This window comes from Lates calcarifer, unplaced genomic scaffold (assembly GCF_001640805.2).
Source record: "Lates calcarifer isolate ASB-BC8 unplaced genomic scaffold, TLL_Latcal_v3 _unitig_1428_quiver_1426, whole genome shotgun sequence".
Taxonomy (NCBI): domain Eukaryota; kingdom Metazoa; phylum Chordata; class Actinopteri; family Centropomidae; genus Lates; species Lates calcarifer.
Genome location: NW_026115510.1, coordinates 14930 through 31101, shown reverse-complemented (window position 1 = coordinate 31101; position 16172 = coordinate 14930). Strand labels below are relative to the sequence as shown.

General features: G+C 40.9%; 1 protein-coding gene across 2 annotated transcripts; it reads left to right on the top strand.

Annotated features, from left to right (window-relative positions):
* Positions 1 to 3306: 3306 nt before the first annotated feature.
* On the top strand, positions 3307 to 15703 carry LOC108888983 (TRAF3-interacting protein 1). 2 transcript variants are annotated; one of them, XM_018685244.2, is made up of 14 exons: positions 3308 to 3580; positions 4990 to 5058; positions 6568 to 6729; positions 7453 to 7578; positions 7755 to 8198; positions 8281 to 8355; positions 8782 to 8805; positions 9573 to 9648; positions 10115 to 10135; positions 11394 to 11481; positions 12570 to 12659; positions 12947 to 13082; positions 13168 to 13204; positions 13336 to 15702. In XM_018685244.2, the coding sequence occupies exons 1-14, from the start codon at positions 3458 to 3460 to the stop codon at positions 13452 to 13454; spliced, it is 1590 nt and encodes a 529-aa protein (XP_018540760.1). In that variant the 5' UTR covers positions 3308 to 3457; the 3' UTR covers positions 13455 to 15702. The 2 variants fall into 2 exon arrangements, with proteins under 2 accessions (XP_018540761.1, XP_018540760.1); XM_018685245.2 differs by lacking the exon at positions 8782 to 8805 and having other exon boundaries at positions 3307 to 3580; positions 13336 to 15703.
* Positions 15704 to 16172: the final 469 nt, after the last annotated feature.

Below are 16172 nucleotides of genomic sequence, written 5' to 3'. Positions count from 1 at the left end.
TTTGACGTTTACTCTTGTTTAGGTTGAGCACACCGGATGAAAGAGGAAAGAAAGAAAGTTTAAACAGGAGAAAGCAGGATGTAAGTTTTACCATTTGAACAAGTCTGGTTGAAACTTAGAGGATTACAGAGGAAATAAATATTTTCACCTGACTAACAGCATTTTAAATGATTCATTATGTCAATATTTACCAACAAAGAGTATTCTAGGAACATAGTAGCCATCAGGTGCCATGTTCGGGTCCATAGTCTCTTCCTGTGAATAAAATCATGTTCAGAAGTTTGTCTGTTACTAGAACAAATAAAGTGTACCAACCTGGACTCTATTCTATCCTTGAGTGTAATTTCTGTCTCCATATTTCACATAGGTTACTGTATTACAGTGGAAAACAGACAGATCTATAATTACCACCACATTGAGCATGATGAAATCCTCTTTGGCCATTTTCTGAACGGACTTTTGAGCAGCAAAGGCCTTCTTCAGTGCTGTTGAAATAATTCTGTTTAGTTTCATTATAACACTTAACATTGGAAAGAACAGACACAGAGGGAGGCTGGGCAAGTTAGGAACGAGTTTTAAAAGTGAGACCAACAGAATAACCCTGTCTAGTTTTCCTGTCAGATTACTCAATATAATAAGCTAAATGATTGAAATCTCCTTCAAATAGTTTGGCTGAGCTGTAAACCAGGCTGAGTAATGATCAGTGTGTTCAGGCATTCAGAGGTAAAGAGTGTAAATATAACTGAAACCTGGCAAAAGTCTAAAGTCTTTGCCCTGTAGGTGGTCAATCTATTGTTTATGTGTTAGGAAATGCTGGTGAGTTTACTTTCAGGAAACCAGCTGGGTGATTTATGAATATGATTCTTAACTATTTCATTTCCTGCTTGGCAGGTATTGAGGAATGTACGCACGTCGTTCTTATGAAACCCAGCCCAGGTATGTGTAAGAGGAGCAGGATGTACGTTTACATTCAAAATCTTTAACAAAGCAGAGTCACTGCAGTACCTTGACTGTACGGGCATTCGTCTCGATGATGGATGACCATCAGGGGCTTCTGACTGTGAGAACAAAACCACAGAGAAACAAGTAAACACATTCCTCAGCACAATATGTACAATGTTAGGTGTGAATACTGTATTGCACAATATAATCCCTGAGAAGTCAGTGTATGTTGAAGAATAATGATCAAACAAGAATAATAAGTTGCTTTTATGGGACAGAAATGGAGCTGTGTTCCGCAGACGCAGCTCTGCATTATGCTGTGTTTTAACCACCTGATCATCCTCATGGACGTATGAGTGGGATAATTAGGATGAAAATATAACCCAGCTGATCATCCCAGCACACAGAATGCATATGAATAGTATGCTATTTACAAATGCATGAAACATATGTTTTTCTTTTCACGTTGCTCAGAAATCTGTCAATGAATCTTCAAATGTATCCATAATTAGACAGCAGTATTTTCAGTAGCTGTACGTGATATCTCCCTGCTCTGTGCCCTCTCTGCGGGTGATAGTAATTCATATGCACGCCATCTGTTAGACCCCAGCCTTGAAGCTGCAGTTATAACAAGGAATTAAAGGATGTGACCTGTAGTTTCCTATTTAAATTCTATTCTCACATCCAAACAGAATAAAGAACATTCAGGATTGTTATCAAGGTGCACAGTCTTACCTACTCGCCATCTTTGCCAGGCCTTCTTCATAACTTTTCACCCAGCCTAATGTTATCCCCCCATCCTGCAGGGGAAAAAAGAAACGCTGCTCTGTGGCTTCATTATATTAACTGAGTCCCTCCTCAAGCAAAAATCAATCTGACAGCTGTGAATTTTGTTTGCTAACAAGTCTGCAGTTGTGCATGCTTGAATAAAGGGAGCGTCACCCACCTCTTGACAGGGACTGAGGCTTCACTTTCTTTTTTTTAGGTTCTCCCGGCACCAGCACAGATGCCAAAACAACAAAGCAAGCAAGACCCAGCGAAGCATCACTTCCTGTCCTCTGAGAGAACTGCAGTGACAGTTGGCAGGGAGATTAGAAAGAGGTGAAATTCAGTGACATGTTTGTTTGAGAGGCATTTGGATTTTTGACCCTCGGCTTGCTAACAGCAGACTGGACAGATGGTCTCACGATCATATTTTCCTCTTGTGAAGCTGACTCACCAAACACGTTCAACAAGACTGGGATACAAATGACTGTACATGTGGTAGCGACGTCAAACAGGCAGTTAAAAAGACAGATTGTCTTCATATAAAACCTGCATTATCATTAAGCTGCTATCACGTTATAATATTCATTTTAGAAGATGCTGGAATTCTAGACATGTTAATCACTCAGTGAAAATAAAAATGCAGTTGTCTTAATTAAATTGTCTTGTTAACAACTGATATAATACATAATATATCAGCATACCATTACTATAACTATAAAAAGCATCAGTGTCAAAAAGTATGAAACAGCAGTCACTTCAATCACTTAAAATCTCTGGAACCCCTAATCATACACAGCATTTTCTGTAGCAAGCTTTTGCAATTAGGTAATTAGCTATTATTAAAAAAAACATTATTATATCATTTTTTAATACAAAAGATATTTCATAAATCAGGTATTTCGTTCACTTGCATATAATAAGTGTCTTACCTTGACAGCAAGAAGCAACAAGCAATCTGCACTCGCACTCTGATACACTTCCCTTTTGTCAGATGCCTCTCTCAACTGAACTCACCAAACAGGTATATCAAAGTAGTGTGCTATAAATAAAGAAGGTTGATCCCCCATTGAGACACACACACACACACATAGTGGAAATGCTGTAACACCTGCAGGTACAGAATCATACAGACTGGTTGATGACAAGTTGGCTATTGTCAAATATGCACTTTCAGCCGGGGTCTCACAGTTGGTGAAAAATAATATTTAAAAAAAATCATAACGCTGATGTGGAAGGCCGTCGCTTATCATTTAAATTCACATTATCATCTGTTGCAGAAAGTTCTTATGACTCTGGTTATATAGTACTGAAACTAAACTGCCTATATGCTGCATATATACACATACATATTTATGGTATATCAGTATATCAGCATACATGGGCTTTTATTTTCGAGTGTTTTTGTGTAATAATATGGCACAGACTGTGTTTACTGTCTGTCTATCTATCTATCTATCTATCTATCTATCTATCTATCTATCTATCTATCTATCTATCTATCTATCTATCTATCAGTACCCTACCACAGTTTTGTTGCAGATTGTTAGCTGTTGCTATGGACACAGGTAGCGCTTAGCAACGGTAAACCCTCGGCGCAGGCGCAGTCCTCGGCAATGATGCACTGTGGGATTGCAGAATATTGACATAGCAACCAGGCGCCAGAGCCAACCAGTTTTTTTCACTCCGGATTACTTTTCTGTTGTCGGCTCTGCGCTAAAATTACTTCGCTTTACTTTCTTCTGCTGTCATGAATGCGGCAGTGGTCAAAAAGACCCAGGACACGCTGGGCAAAGTGATAAAGAAACCGCCTCTCACGGAGAAACTGCTTAGCAAGCCCCCGTTTCGATACCTCCACGACATCTTCAGTGAGGTGAGACTTATCTGCTAATGCTACGTTAGGTTAGCAAGCTTACATTTGTTTAACTAAAAGCATATTTAGTCCTCGTGTATAAAATAAGTATAATTCCAACGGTGCGAGTGTCATTTAAAACACACATAAGTGAGCCAGTTGGCTAGCTAATACACCACCGTTAGCATGAACTAAGCTAACCAACTAAGTTAAGTAACATTAACTTCGTTGATCCGTTACTGCCTCCATAGCTATCATATTATCTGTCGTATCACGAATAAGGTTGGCCGAGTCATTAAGGTCAATCATCGACCGAAGAATTGCTAACGTTCACCAGTAATACAGTAGTAAGTTGTTAATACTGCAGGTTAGCTAGTTAGCTAGCCATGTCAACAGCGTCGTCTAGTTGCTAGGCACGACCTGAGCCCGCACAGGGATCAACAAACCAATTTTTGTCCATTGCGGTTAGCTAACCGGGGTGAAACGATTGTGAATCCTACGTTGGCCTAAATGTGTCTGCCTCTCAGAACCCGTCACGTTGAGATCAGGGATGCTGAGCAGCTTATCGCAGCTGTGCTGTTCGATAAGAGGGGAAATAGAGGGTTAGCTACGTTATGTTTTGATTTATTTAGTTGCTGTAAATGTACAAAACGTTGTTGCCGTTCCTTGATTCAGATTGTGCTCCTCAGAGCTGTCCCAAAGCTGCAAAATAAGTTAAGGTACATATGCGTGTATGAGTAAATTACAGATACACCTGAAGCTTGGTGATGAAGTCTGCAGTAAAATGTCTCTTGCCCATGCAGTTGGGATTGGTTTAGCAGCTGTTACTCTCAGGTGAAGAGGTCAGGTACACACCGGGGTCAGCTACCACCTACTACTTACAAGCAGTCTCTGGATAACTCACAAAACCACATTTTCTTTTTCTTCTTTGTTACATTGTTACACACAACAGAATCCTTTGACCTTAAATGTAAAGCAGAGTAAAAATCTGTTTCACTTTTCTAAACAGAAGTGAGGTCTCATTCTCACTCTCCACCTGTTGGGCAGCCTCATATTTCACCGTAGGTTCATGTATATTTGATAAAGGGAAGCGTGTCGACATGTGTGACTCCTTTCCTCTGATTAGAAATGCGTTTGACTTTAGGATTGGTCTATCCAACAACTGAATTTTGACTAGTTATAGAAGAAATGTACTATTTTGATTTTTATCAAATTAGCGTACATTAGAAAATCCCTGGGGCTACATACTGGGACTCATATAAATATATTCTGGAATTGGGTACAAAACTGCTTAATGGTGGTTTATAGTATTTATATATAGTATTTTAGGCTTTAAGTAGATAATGATAGAAAAGATCTCCACACAGTGGATGAAATGGTTGATACTGCAGATTATGTAATAATTACACCTTTATTTCCCCCACTCTCAGGTCATCAGGACCACTGGGTTTATGAAAGGGCTATATGGAGAGAATGAAATGAAGTCAGATAATGTTAAGGTAAGTTGACTACACTCAGTCCACCTGGCTAGACTCTCTGGCTATTATTTTCTGTTTGATTGTTTTTCTAACCTCTAGCCTCCTGATATCAGTATTCTTAGGTCAGTAGTGTTCTTCTTGTGTTAATTTGTCTGATTATGCACTTTCTTTTGTACAGAATATATATTAATGTCCTAAGCAGCAGTATTACTTGCGTAGAAGATCACCTGTGTGTTACATGGGACAGTCTGAAGGGTGTCTGGGTGTGGAGGTAACCCTACACGCTGCCTGTGTAACACACTCTGAGTGAGAGGATCTGGCAGGACATGACTAAGAGGGCCTGTCAAGGTGTCAGAACTCAAGTCTGCTGTTTGACAGCTCACCTCAAATTAATACTGGACTGGAAGGTGCTAGGCTAGGAGAAAACGCTCAGATATATGTTAGTGCTCAGAACTAAGTGACTTACAACTTGAAGGCCAATTAATTCTAATTAAATATTCTACCGAAACCTTCTTCCAGATCATTTGGCATGTTACAAGAGCTAAATGGACTCACCAAAAGTTTTCGCCATGCACTTCAAAAAGGCTTCACCAAAAGTACAGTATGTCTGACACATATTTCTGTGCCAGACTATGTAGTGCTTTATGAACTAGATGAGGAATTTTTCAGTCAATACTTAAACTTAACACTTAGTTTTAGCTAAATTATCAACCAGGTTAACACTGTGTGTCCGTCACTATTTGAATGTAATTCTCATAATGTACTCACAATTCTCATATTTTTAAAGATCACATTGATGTGCCTCCACAATAATAGAATTCTTTTCATCTATCATCTGAAGTTTTCTGAAAAGTTTCAAAAAACTTCTTGTGTAAATTATGTGATGTATTAATTGCCTGGAAAGCCTCTGCAGCCTTGCCTATTGTGATGTTATAGCCAGGTGGCTGCACAAACTACAAGTACTTATGTTACACAGTTGGCAGGCTTCTCAGATGTAGCGGCCTGATAGACTAGAAGCTCTGCTTAATCGGGTCATTTGTCTGGAATAGTGTCTGTTCTTTTTACATGCCTACTAGAATGTTAATGTTAATATTAATGTAAGGAACTTTATTGTCCGTACTGTGGAAAAATAATCTTTGGCTTTACCGTACGCCATTAAAAACTGTGCAGTACAGGGTAGCTGACAATACAAAATGAAGCAAGGCTTACTTGAATACATGTAGAGAGGAATTAGAGTTAAATGGTGCACATAAATTGTGATTATTGGGCTAATTATAGTGAAAAAGTGTAAGGACAGATTGAAAAAAGTTGGACCGAGTTTGCAACTTTGCAACTATGCACAACTATTCATGGTATGTAGAACTGTAGCATGTTATTATGTGGCTTGTGTTGAACTCTGCAGGGATATGCATATCTCAGGGGCTTAATCATTCTTAAGTGTGTTGGAAAATAACTCCCAGTGGAGTCCTTTTACTTTAACAACCATATTGTGCACTCTCTTGGTTATCAAAACGTCTTTTATCTTTCTAGGATAAGGATTCTAAGATAGCCTTCCTCCAGAAAGCCATAGATGTCGTGATGCTGGTGAGTGGTGAGCCCCTGGCAGCAAAGCCAGCACGCATTGTGGCTGGCCATGAGCCTGAGAAAACCAATGAGCTCCTGCAGGTCATCGCCAAGTGCTGCCTCAACAAGGTCTGTCTTCTCAGAAGATTAAACACACACACTGAAAAGCTGACTGTGAAGTTTAAAACACTAACATTCCAATCCTCCAATTTTTCAAATTCATTCATTGACAATTTTATCTATGTTATGCTGGAGACACAAATATATGGCACCACGTAAAAAGGAAAATTAAGTGTGTGTTATTTTTCACATTAAAATATTAGACTCTTGAGAAAACTGTTCAGCTGCCTCAGGGGGAACTTTGAAATATTTTAATTGCACCCTGGAGATGGAGTGTAAACAGATGAGCTGGTGCCTGGGGGATAGCTGTATTTTGATATCATGTCATGTAGACGATTCTTAGCACTTTAAATGTCTTCCTCTCAGATTTTATGCAACATCACTGCGGCGTTGAAGCCATCTGGTTACAACTGTAATAGAGATGGTGTTTTTAACTTGTATGATACAAAGGAATTGAGAACTTAACGAAAACATGAGAGTGTCTTTAATGTGCACTTGTTCTGAAAGTAGTATTTCTCCTCTGGGGAACACTTAACACTGGTAATAATACTTCTTACCTAACTGCTGTAGGGCCGTTTTGTGATGCACTTTTGAACCTTTTTGTTTGCCCTCTCCATGGACCAGTTTTAGCATTTTGCTTAAGGACGTTTTATAGAGGGAACAAGAGTAAATATTATTCATTAACAGTGTTGCTGCATAAAATTGAGTGGCTCTCCTAAAATTAATCTGTAGATGCCCAGTGATGATGCAGTGAAGCGAGTACTTGCAGGAGAAAAGGTGGACATGAAGACCAAGGCCAGCACCTCCAGGTCCCAGGACAAGGAGAATAGAGGACGTGAGCGTCACCTGGATAGAGAGGTGAGAGTCCTCAGCCCCTCTCAAAGTGTGGAATTTTAAATGTTCCCCACTGCTAAATCCCTCATCTGGTGTGAAATGTATTTTCTGTGTTAGCCTTGATGAATGGTGAGTTTCCCAGCATATGTCTTTGGCTAAAAGTAAATCCTCACGCTTTGTTTTGTTTTGAACTGTTCCAGGAGAAGAAGAAAATTACAGAGCGCAGCGGGAGCCGGGACCAGAAGGACCCAGACCAGCCCAAAGAGCAGGAGAGTCGCCATAGAGATGGGGAGAAAGAGCACCACCGGGACAGGGAACGCTCTGACAAGCACCACCGCAGTGAACAGGACCGTGGCAAAGACCGCGACAAAGACAAGAGCCGAGATCGGGAGCGAGACAAGGATAGAGATAAAGGACGAGTTAAAGACAGAGACAAGGAGAAGGACAGAGAGAGAGATAGAGAAAGGGAAAAAGACAAAGAGAAGGATAAAGACCGGGAAAAGACAAGAGAGAGAGATTCGCACAGAGACCGGGAAAGAGACAAGGACAAACGAAGAGACAGAGACAAAGAGCGGGAGAAGGAGAGAGAGCGACACAAAGAGGGGGAAGAGAGGAACAAAACTGTAGAGAATGGCAATAGCAAGGTGTGTCTCTTCAGCCCACACACATCTTACATGTTTGCAACAAACGCCAGTGTTTACATTTAATGTGTATGTTTGTGCTCAGGCCAGAGTATCAGAGGAACCACAGCAAACCTCCAGCCCTGACGAGCCCAGCAAAACAGCCAAACCTGTGCCAGCTGTAAGTTCTCTTCTTTAGTCTAAAGTGCACACTTTTACATTTAGACCTAATATTACATCTGTCACAGAGAGTTTTAAAGAAACATAGTTAGATGCTCGTTTTGTCTGTTCACATATTTTAAAAATTTAACACATCTTATGCAGGTTTTATTTTTTTAAAAATCTGATTTTTTTCTGATGTGCCTCTCATTCTTCCAAGGAACCAAATTCAACTGAAGAGGTATTCAACCTTGCAGAGAGTAGAGAATGAGACCTGTATATAGCAGAAATTTTAGTGTTAGATTGCCTTTGGGTGGCTGGCTGCTTGGTTTACTGCTTATATGGGCTATAGTGCATAAGACATGTCAGGTCTTGCTGCCTTCTATTTGTAATTTGTGTAATTGATAAATGTGACGTGGCATAATGCTGTGTTCTTTGCTGTGTGCAGCCTGCAGAAGCAGTTGAAAACCAGGTAAGAACTTAGTGTCCCTTATTTAATGGCTAAAAAACACTTTTTTATTTCAGAAAACGATGCATCACTTAGTGCCATAACAATCCAATATGAATTTTTGCAATTGTCTTTGAAGCTGTCGCCATTCACGAGCAACTTGCATGCCTCTGGCTTTAGTTTGTAAAATGATACGCACTCTGCTTTTAACCATGCATTTTACATCTGTACTGCTGCCATGAGGGAATTCCCTGTGTGTGAGCCATGCAACTGTTCGCTGTGGATCACATGTGAAATGCTAAACCTACATCTGGCCTGTTTGCTGTCAGACTTATTAATGACACGAGGCATGCTGTATGTTTTAGCTCCATACGTCAGCTGTAAAACAACTGAGTTCACTAACTTGCTTGTTCAGATGTTAGAAAGCCATTTCAAAGATGAAATGTTGGTTTGGAAATATGTAGAATGGTTTGAGTGTTCAGTTAAACATAAAACCGCCAATCATGAGGAGGAGTTGGTTACAAAGCGCAGTTATATTACAATTTATAGCTCAATTTCTGGCTTTATTTTACTGCTGTTACATTTCTGTTATTGAAGCTTCCAAAGCTCATTCTGTCGTTTTGCTTTTCCAAAAGGAAACTGCTCTTGCTTGTTTGCTGTTCTAGACTAATGCTACATGCTACTAAATTATTAGGCTTTTCCACACTATCCTAATCATTAGTGAGTGACGTGTTGCCTTCAGTGCTTATTATCCTAAAGCTGTATCTTTCTTCTCTTTCCTCCTCTTACAGACTGACAGTCCAGCTAGAATACCTCGGCCTTCATCTGCCAAAGGGCAGAGGCGGAGACCTAAAATTGGAGGTCAAGGTAACGGCCCAAAGTCATCCTTCCCCCAGCACCCTATTTTAAACACCTGTTCCAATGAGGGACATCTCACTTAGTTACTACAGATGTCTAATGTAATGTTACTAACTGTACTTTAATCATTGACAGACGGGCTTTTTAGTGCATCCAAACTGATTTTATAGTTGACTGCTTTCTGTTTGCTTTCCACTTGTCTAATAAAATCACTGACTAGTTTCTTTAGTGGGAGGTAGGAGTGACTCATCATGATCTCTGTTGGCAGAGGCAATATAAGCCTCATAGAACTGACATTGAGGAAAGGTTTTCCACAAACACAGTTTGCTAAAAATTGCAAAGATACACAGCCTCTTCATCTGTTCTTCAGAGTCTACACTTAGAATGTCACATGAGAATAATAACTGAGCACTGTAATTATTTTCATAGTTATATCAGAAAGGACACCAACAATGCCTTGTCTTTTGCTCAACAGATGAATCTGACAGTGAGGGAGGTAAGTGTCCTCTGGCTCTCTTACGCAGCTACACACAAAGAGGAGCATATAAAGGTTTTAAACATTCACACAAGGATTTTTCCAGTGGAAATGGGATAAACATGAAAGGGGATTTGCTGCACTTGATCCAAGATGCATATTGAGGATTGCCATGTTAAGCTGCAATAACTGAGAGACTAGTGATATTGATCACTCCCCTACATACATCAAATAACCCATACATTTGATGATGACTTTCAATGTAAAATCCTGAAAGAAACCCTGGCAGCTATGTTAACCACCTCCATACTGAAAGCACAAGGCTTAAAATGAATTTATCTGCTAATCTGGCTCAGGGTAAAGCAGCACAGAAATGCCTTCTCCCCAAAATGTCAGAATGCTCCATTGGGTTCAGGCTCCACACTGAGTCAGAGAGGGAGTGAGTGATCAAGTGACTCACCCAGTGATTAAGGGCAACGATATTCTTTGGTAAAGCATATGAGCAAGTCAGTCAAGTTTATTTGTAAAGCCCAATATCAGATAGTGTCTCAATGGTCTTTACAGGCAGTAGCAACAGTTCCCAACCCAGCCCAAACTGTCTGGGTGTGCAGTAGATGAGGAACCATACATGGGAAAAAGACATTTGCATAAATAAACAGAAAGTTGTAAGGGTTTTTAGAAATTCCAGAAAAGTTCAGTGAAGTCCAAAAGGGATAAACTCTACTGCTGTAGTCAGTCTTCACATCATTCTAAATCCAGGAGAAAAGAGAGCAAAGTCTGTCTGTTTTTGCAAGCAAGAGATGACACCAGCAGGTTCACAACAAAGTGCACAAACAGAAAACAAGAGCAGGTCAGGGTCAGACTTCAGGCTCGCAGCACAACAGAGAGCAGCAGTACAACTGGCTGACTTCCCTAATAACAGCTGGAGGTTTATTCTAAAAAAAAAGGGACACAGTATGAGTTCTGTTTTTTAGGTTATTTAATAATTCAGCGGACAATGAAACAGCATATCTGCTCAGATCTTATAGTGTAACTTAACGCCAGGCTAAAAAGCTCCAAACCTGCTTCACCTCTGGTGTGGTCAGAAACGTTCCCTGTTGAACCTGTAACCACACCCAGCATCATTTCACTTGATCCTGAAGTACAGCTGTACATCACTGCGTTCAGGTGTGGAGGTGAGTCACTGAAGTTCAGTAGAGGCAAGGCATTTTCAGGAGGTATCAAGTAACTTTTTAAAGCATATGAAAGAATTCAGATACAAGTTGTTGTCCTTTCACAGATGGAGATGCTCAGTCAGCCCAGAAACCTGTCCCTCAGGAAAATGGAGACGCTGCAGGCTCCTCAGGTCCATCTGACGTGGCTTCCAGGTCGGTACAGTCAACAGCTTCACTCACTTTGCAAACACTTCCCTGAGGTTGTCACAGTTGGCGTATGGAGCAAAGGTAGGGAGGACCCAACTGCAGACTTGCAAGAAAACTTGTAGCTGGGTGGGTTCAGGTAACAGGAACAAAGAACAGATAACTGGCAGGATGACTAGACAGCAGTCCACAAGGAACTTGACAACCAGGGAACAGACTAGTGTGTAGGTAGGAAAGAAAGGTCTGGTAATAGAGAGTAGAAGACAGGTGATTGGGATGGGGAGGGAAGTCGGAGGACATGTGGTGGCCACATGGCGAGTGGCAGGAGACAGAGACAGGAATCAGTACTGTACAGGATACAAATCGAACTAACAAAAAAACACCACTTTCATTAAATATCATAATCCTCCATCGCTCTCTTCAACTACTTAATCGACTCTTATTTTTCTGTCAAACATGTATACATACATGTACATGCTGTGACCAGTACCTCAGCTGTATTCAGTATAATGCAGTACTGCACAATTGTCATAAAATGAACATTACATTTATGAAGCTCAGGCTGTTTTGATGAGACTGTGTCTGGGCAATGTTGAGCCAACTAATTATAGTAATGAAGTCATTTTAGAGGTTCTATTTGACTGTTATTGCATCATATTCTCTTATATTACTTTATTTATTTATTTTAAATTGTTTTCGTTTTGCCTCTGAAACCAATCCAGGATCAGTTCCAGTGGATTATACAGTTGAATAATTGGCTTAATTTGGATAATTGTGAGTGTTCTGTTCTTTAACTGACTAATCGGCTAAAATTGGTTGGGCAGCTGTGTTACAGCAGCTTTACTGTTATTAATACTGTGAATGTTTATTGTTCCAAGCAACAGTTTGACTCAGTGTAGCTGTCACAAAGACGACATTTGGCAAAACGTCACAGAGCTGTTAACAGAGAATTATTCTCGTAAAAAGAAGTCAAGGAATAATAACGTAGCTTGTGAAACTAAACACAAATTACTCGTATAAATGTGAACATATTTAGTTTTAACGTTGTTAGTCTAACAGCTTATTTCAGTAATAAGTGCAATCTTTTAATCCTACAGCAACAGACGATTTGCCCGACCCAGCAGTGCTCGCCCAGCGCCTCCTCGAGTCAAGAGGCAGGAGAGTTACACTGATGTGAACTCAGAGAGGTGACTTCAACATACATAACACACATGACATAAATCTGACTTGTACTGGGCAGGACAAACACCTCCTTTTCTTTGTCAATATTTATTGGTCATTTAGATTATTAAACCAAATGGAGAAAACTCACTGGATGAGGATATTGTTATTGGAGCGAGTGGAGCAAGTCTAACCAGCCAACCAGCAGTTACATCTGATCCAAGTGTCCACAAGATGGCATATGTCTCCCATACAGTACATACCATAAAAGTTTTCAGTTAGAAATGAGTCAGGCTCTTTGTCTGTCTTCCAGACTGTCAAGTGCCAAGCCCTCAGCACCTGTCATCATGGATGGGAAGAAGCTGTCTGAGGATGAGGAGGATGAAGATGAGCAGTTCCTTGTGGAGGAGGCTGTCCCTCCACCCCCAGATGCTCCTGAGATGGAGGTGGTAAGTGGCTTGAACAGTAAGTTGTTCAAATACCATGGAGAAACATAAGTGTGGGATAGGTATTGACCTTTTTTTTCTATCACAGGATCCTGCACAGGGACTTGACAGTGAAGAGAAACACGGTACAATCACTTTTCTTTTTGGTTCCCCACTTATTTCGAAAGCAGCAATAATGCCTTCTGATTTCTCTCCCACCTGGTGGTTTGAGCAAATAAATCTTTCACTTCTCCACTCACTGTTTCTCTCACTGTAGGTGGCCTTGTGAAAAAGATCCTTGAGACCAAGAAAGACTATGAACTGTCGCCATCCTCCCCCAAATCTAAAGAGCAGGTCTGTACTGTTTTAGCAGTAGTTATTTTCCATCTCCACTAGAGGGCAGTATCAGCCTGGTTGACTCAAGAGTCAATGAGTTGTTCCACTCATCAGTTCTACCAGCCGTTCTCTCTGGAAAGTTTGCTTCCCAGGGTAAGCATTTTGATCATAGTGAAATGCCCAGTGCAACACTGGTTATTATCAAAAGAAAGATATAAACAAATGGAGTGGAGAGGTGTAATTGCGCCGCCTCGAAACCACAAAAATGTTCCCCTTCAGTGAAGCTGAAGGGCTGATAATCAGACAAGCAAGTATGGCCTCTAACAGACCACACACAACCGATACACACATCAAGATGTCTGGAGTAAAATGAGCTTGTTTTCTGAAGTTGCTCAATATCTAAGGTATGCTTAATGTTTTTTATTACAGACTTCTTTGTGCTGTGTGCAGTTTGAGGATATCTGCCATCTTGGGAACTAACTTTTAGTGAACTCTTGCAGACCATGTAGACTTAGGTTACTGCAGAAAACAGACACTGCACAATCTGTTTTTCAAGCATTGATATTTTCAGGTTTGCCATATTTTGTCTTTAAAGATCTTTCACTAAAACTTCAGTGCACATGTGGGTCAGGAGTTCTAGTAAGATCTTCCCTCTCCTGTTTTCTTTGAGACGTGATAGATCTGCTTTTTCGAGGTGACGCATTACTGCCGTTTTTCGTGCATTCCCCTCTGTCGGCTTATTTATTAGCCAGAGAGAGCACTGCTCCTTCATCATTATTTGGAGTGTGAATCAGTGTGAAATTTACAGTTTGGTCTGTACTCTATGGTGTGAGGTGGTGTGCACTGTCTGCTTTGGGTGGTCCTCTCCACTGAAGCATACCCTCCCGGTCCCTTCCCTCGCTGACCACCCTGACTCTAATAGATGCACTGTTTTGAAGTGTCACTCATGCACAAAGGCCCCTGATCTATCCCCTCCTAAACTGCGGCCTCAGACATCATCGCCCATAACTCACACCTGACGTTGTCTCAGCTCAGCCACCAGTAAACTGAAATAGTTTGACAGGAATTTGTCGGCCAGCCATTTAACTCGTTTTACACATGTGAGTTTTTACATATCTCTACTCGCCTCAGCACTTCTTATAAAAAGAAATGATCTCAAGAGATAATGCAGGTCCAGCCAAATACACACAGATGCAGACACACACACACAGGCAAAAGCTCTTTGTGTAACACAAGCGCAGCCTCGTAGAGTTTATCCTAATTTTCTTAATTCAGCCTTCTCAGTTTTCAGAGGTTCCAAACCTCATTTCATGGTATCCTGTATGGTCTGCAGGGGCAGCTTAGAGCAGGTATGTCTGCACATAGGACCAGTTCAGTCTACCCCTCCACTGGCCTTGCCTCGTCAGCTGTATAAAGAACTATAATGACTTCCTTCCTGACATGAAAGGGTGGAGAGGTCAGCTTAATAGAGTCGTTTTTTTCCCTTCTTCTTGTAATCACGGTAAAACACGCAGGGACAAAAATGTAAATATTGAGCTTCCTCATTCTATGTGGTATGACAGGTTTGAAATTTCAGCCGCTGCAATTCATTTTTTAAAACGCTGGCGTTTCTCAAAACACTAAATGTTATTTCCTTTGTCGTTTCTGTGCTTTGTCATTTGCTATTGTTAACGCAAGTTTTTATCTGCTCCATTTCTGCACTGATGTAAATACAGGGAATACTTGAACAGTCACATTATTGTATTTTGTCATGTCCTGCCACTATGCATGTGACCAAAGTCTTTGCTGTGTATTTATGGGGATGACCTTCCTTGCGACCCCTCCCTCCTTGCGGCATTGTATATTATTCCAAGATACTACTTTTTTTTTATTTAGACAAAATCTGCCCCTTGCAGCAGCTGCGTTTTCATAAGAATTTTTGTGTATCTTTTCCCCCTTTTCTTTACCCCCATCAAATTAGCCTTGATGAAGGTTTGTGATGTATAAATAAACCCTGTGGCGTACAAATGGATGGCTGTTGAGTGAGAGGCACGGAGGAGAAGGGCCAGAGTACTCTCTGCAGAATTGTCAAGAAAATAAATACTCGTCTCTGCAGGCCTCTGTGTCTTCGTAAACATCCAGCGTTTTTTGTGGAAACATAAGGAAATGACCCCGTGGCATTCCATTTGTCATATTACTTTTGTAGAGGTCATATTGACTTGACAGGGAATTTGGTCAGGTTTATGAGGAGTGCCTACCTGAAGCAGCCACAGTCTGTCATTAGGCCAGACCTCAGCCTGAAGAACATGTTAATTATCATCAGGAGCCTGTTATCGTCAGCCTGTTTGAATGATAAACTGCCTTATTAGGGCCCGAGCAACGAGTTGCGTGGGCCCAACGGGGCCATGCAACGAGTTGCAAGGACCCTCTTGTTTTCGGTCTGTTTATTATTATTATTATTATTATTATTAGGGCCCGAGCAACGAGTTGCGTGGGCCCAACGGGGCCATGCAACGAGTTGCAAGGACCCTCTTGTTTTCGGTCTGTTTATTATTATTATTATTATTATTATTAGGGCCCGAGCAACGAGTTGCGTGGGCCCAACGGGGCCATGCAACGAGTTGCAAGGACCCTCTTGTTTTCGGTCTGTTTATTATTATTATTATTATTATTATTAGGGCCCGAGCAACGAGTTGCGTGGGCCCAACGGGGCCATGCAACGAGTTGCAAGGACCCTCTTGTTTTCGGTCTGTTTATTATTATTATTATTATTATTATTAGGGCCCGAGCAACGAGTTG

What these genes read in the sequence shown, in the direction of transcription:
- LOC108888983 (XM_018685244.2), top strand. Translation starts at nt 3,458, where the DNA reads ATGAATGCGGCAGTGGTCAAAAAGACCCAGGACACGCTGGGCAAAGTG. An exon ending in ACCTAAAATTGGAGGTCAAG is followed by an intron (nt 9,649 to 10,114) that starts GTAACGGCCCAA and finishes TTTGCTCAACAG; the next exon opens with ATGAATCTGACAGTGAGGGA. An exon ending in CCATCTGACGTGGCTTCCAG is followed by an intron (nt 11,482 to 12,569) that starts GTCGGTACAGTC and finishes TTAATCCTACAG; the next exon opens with CAACAGACGATTTGCCCGAC.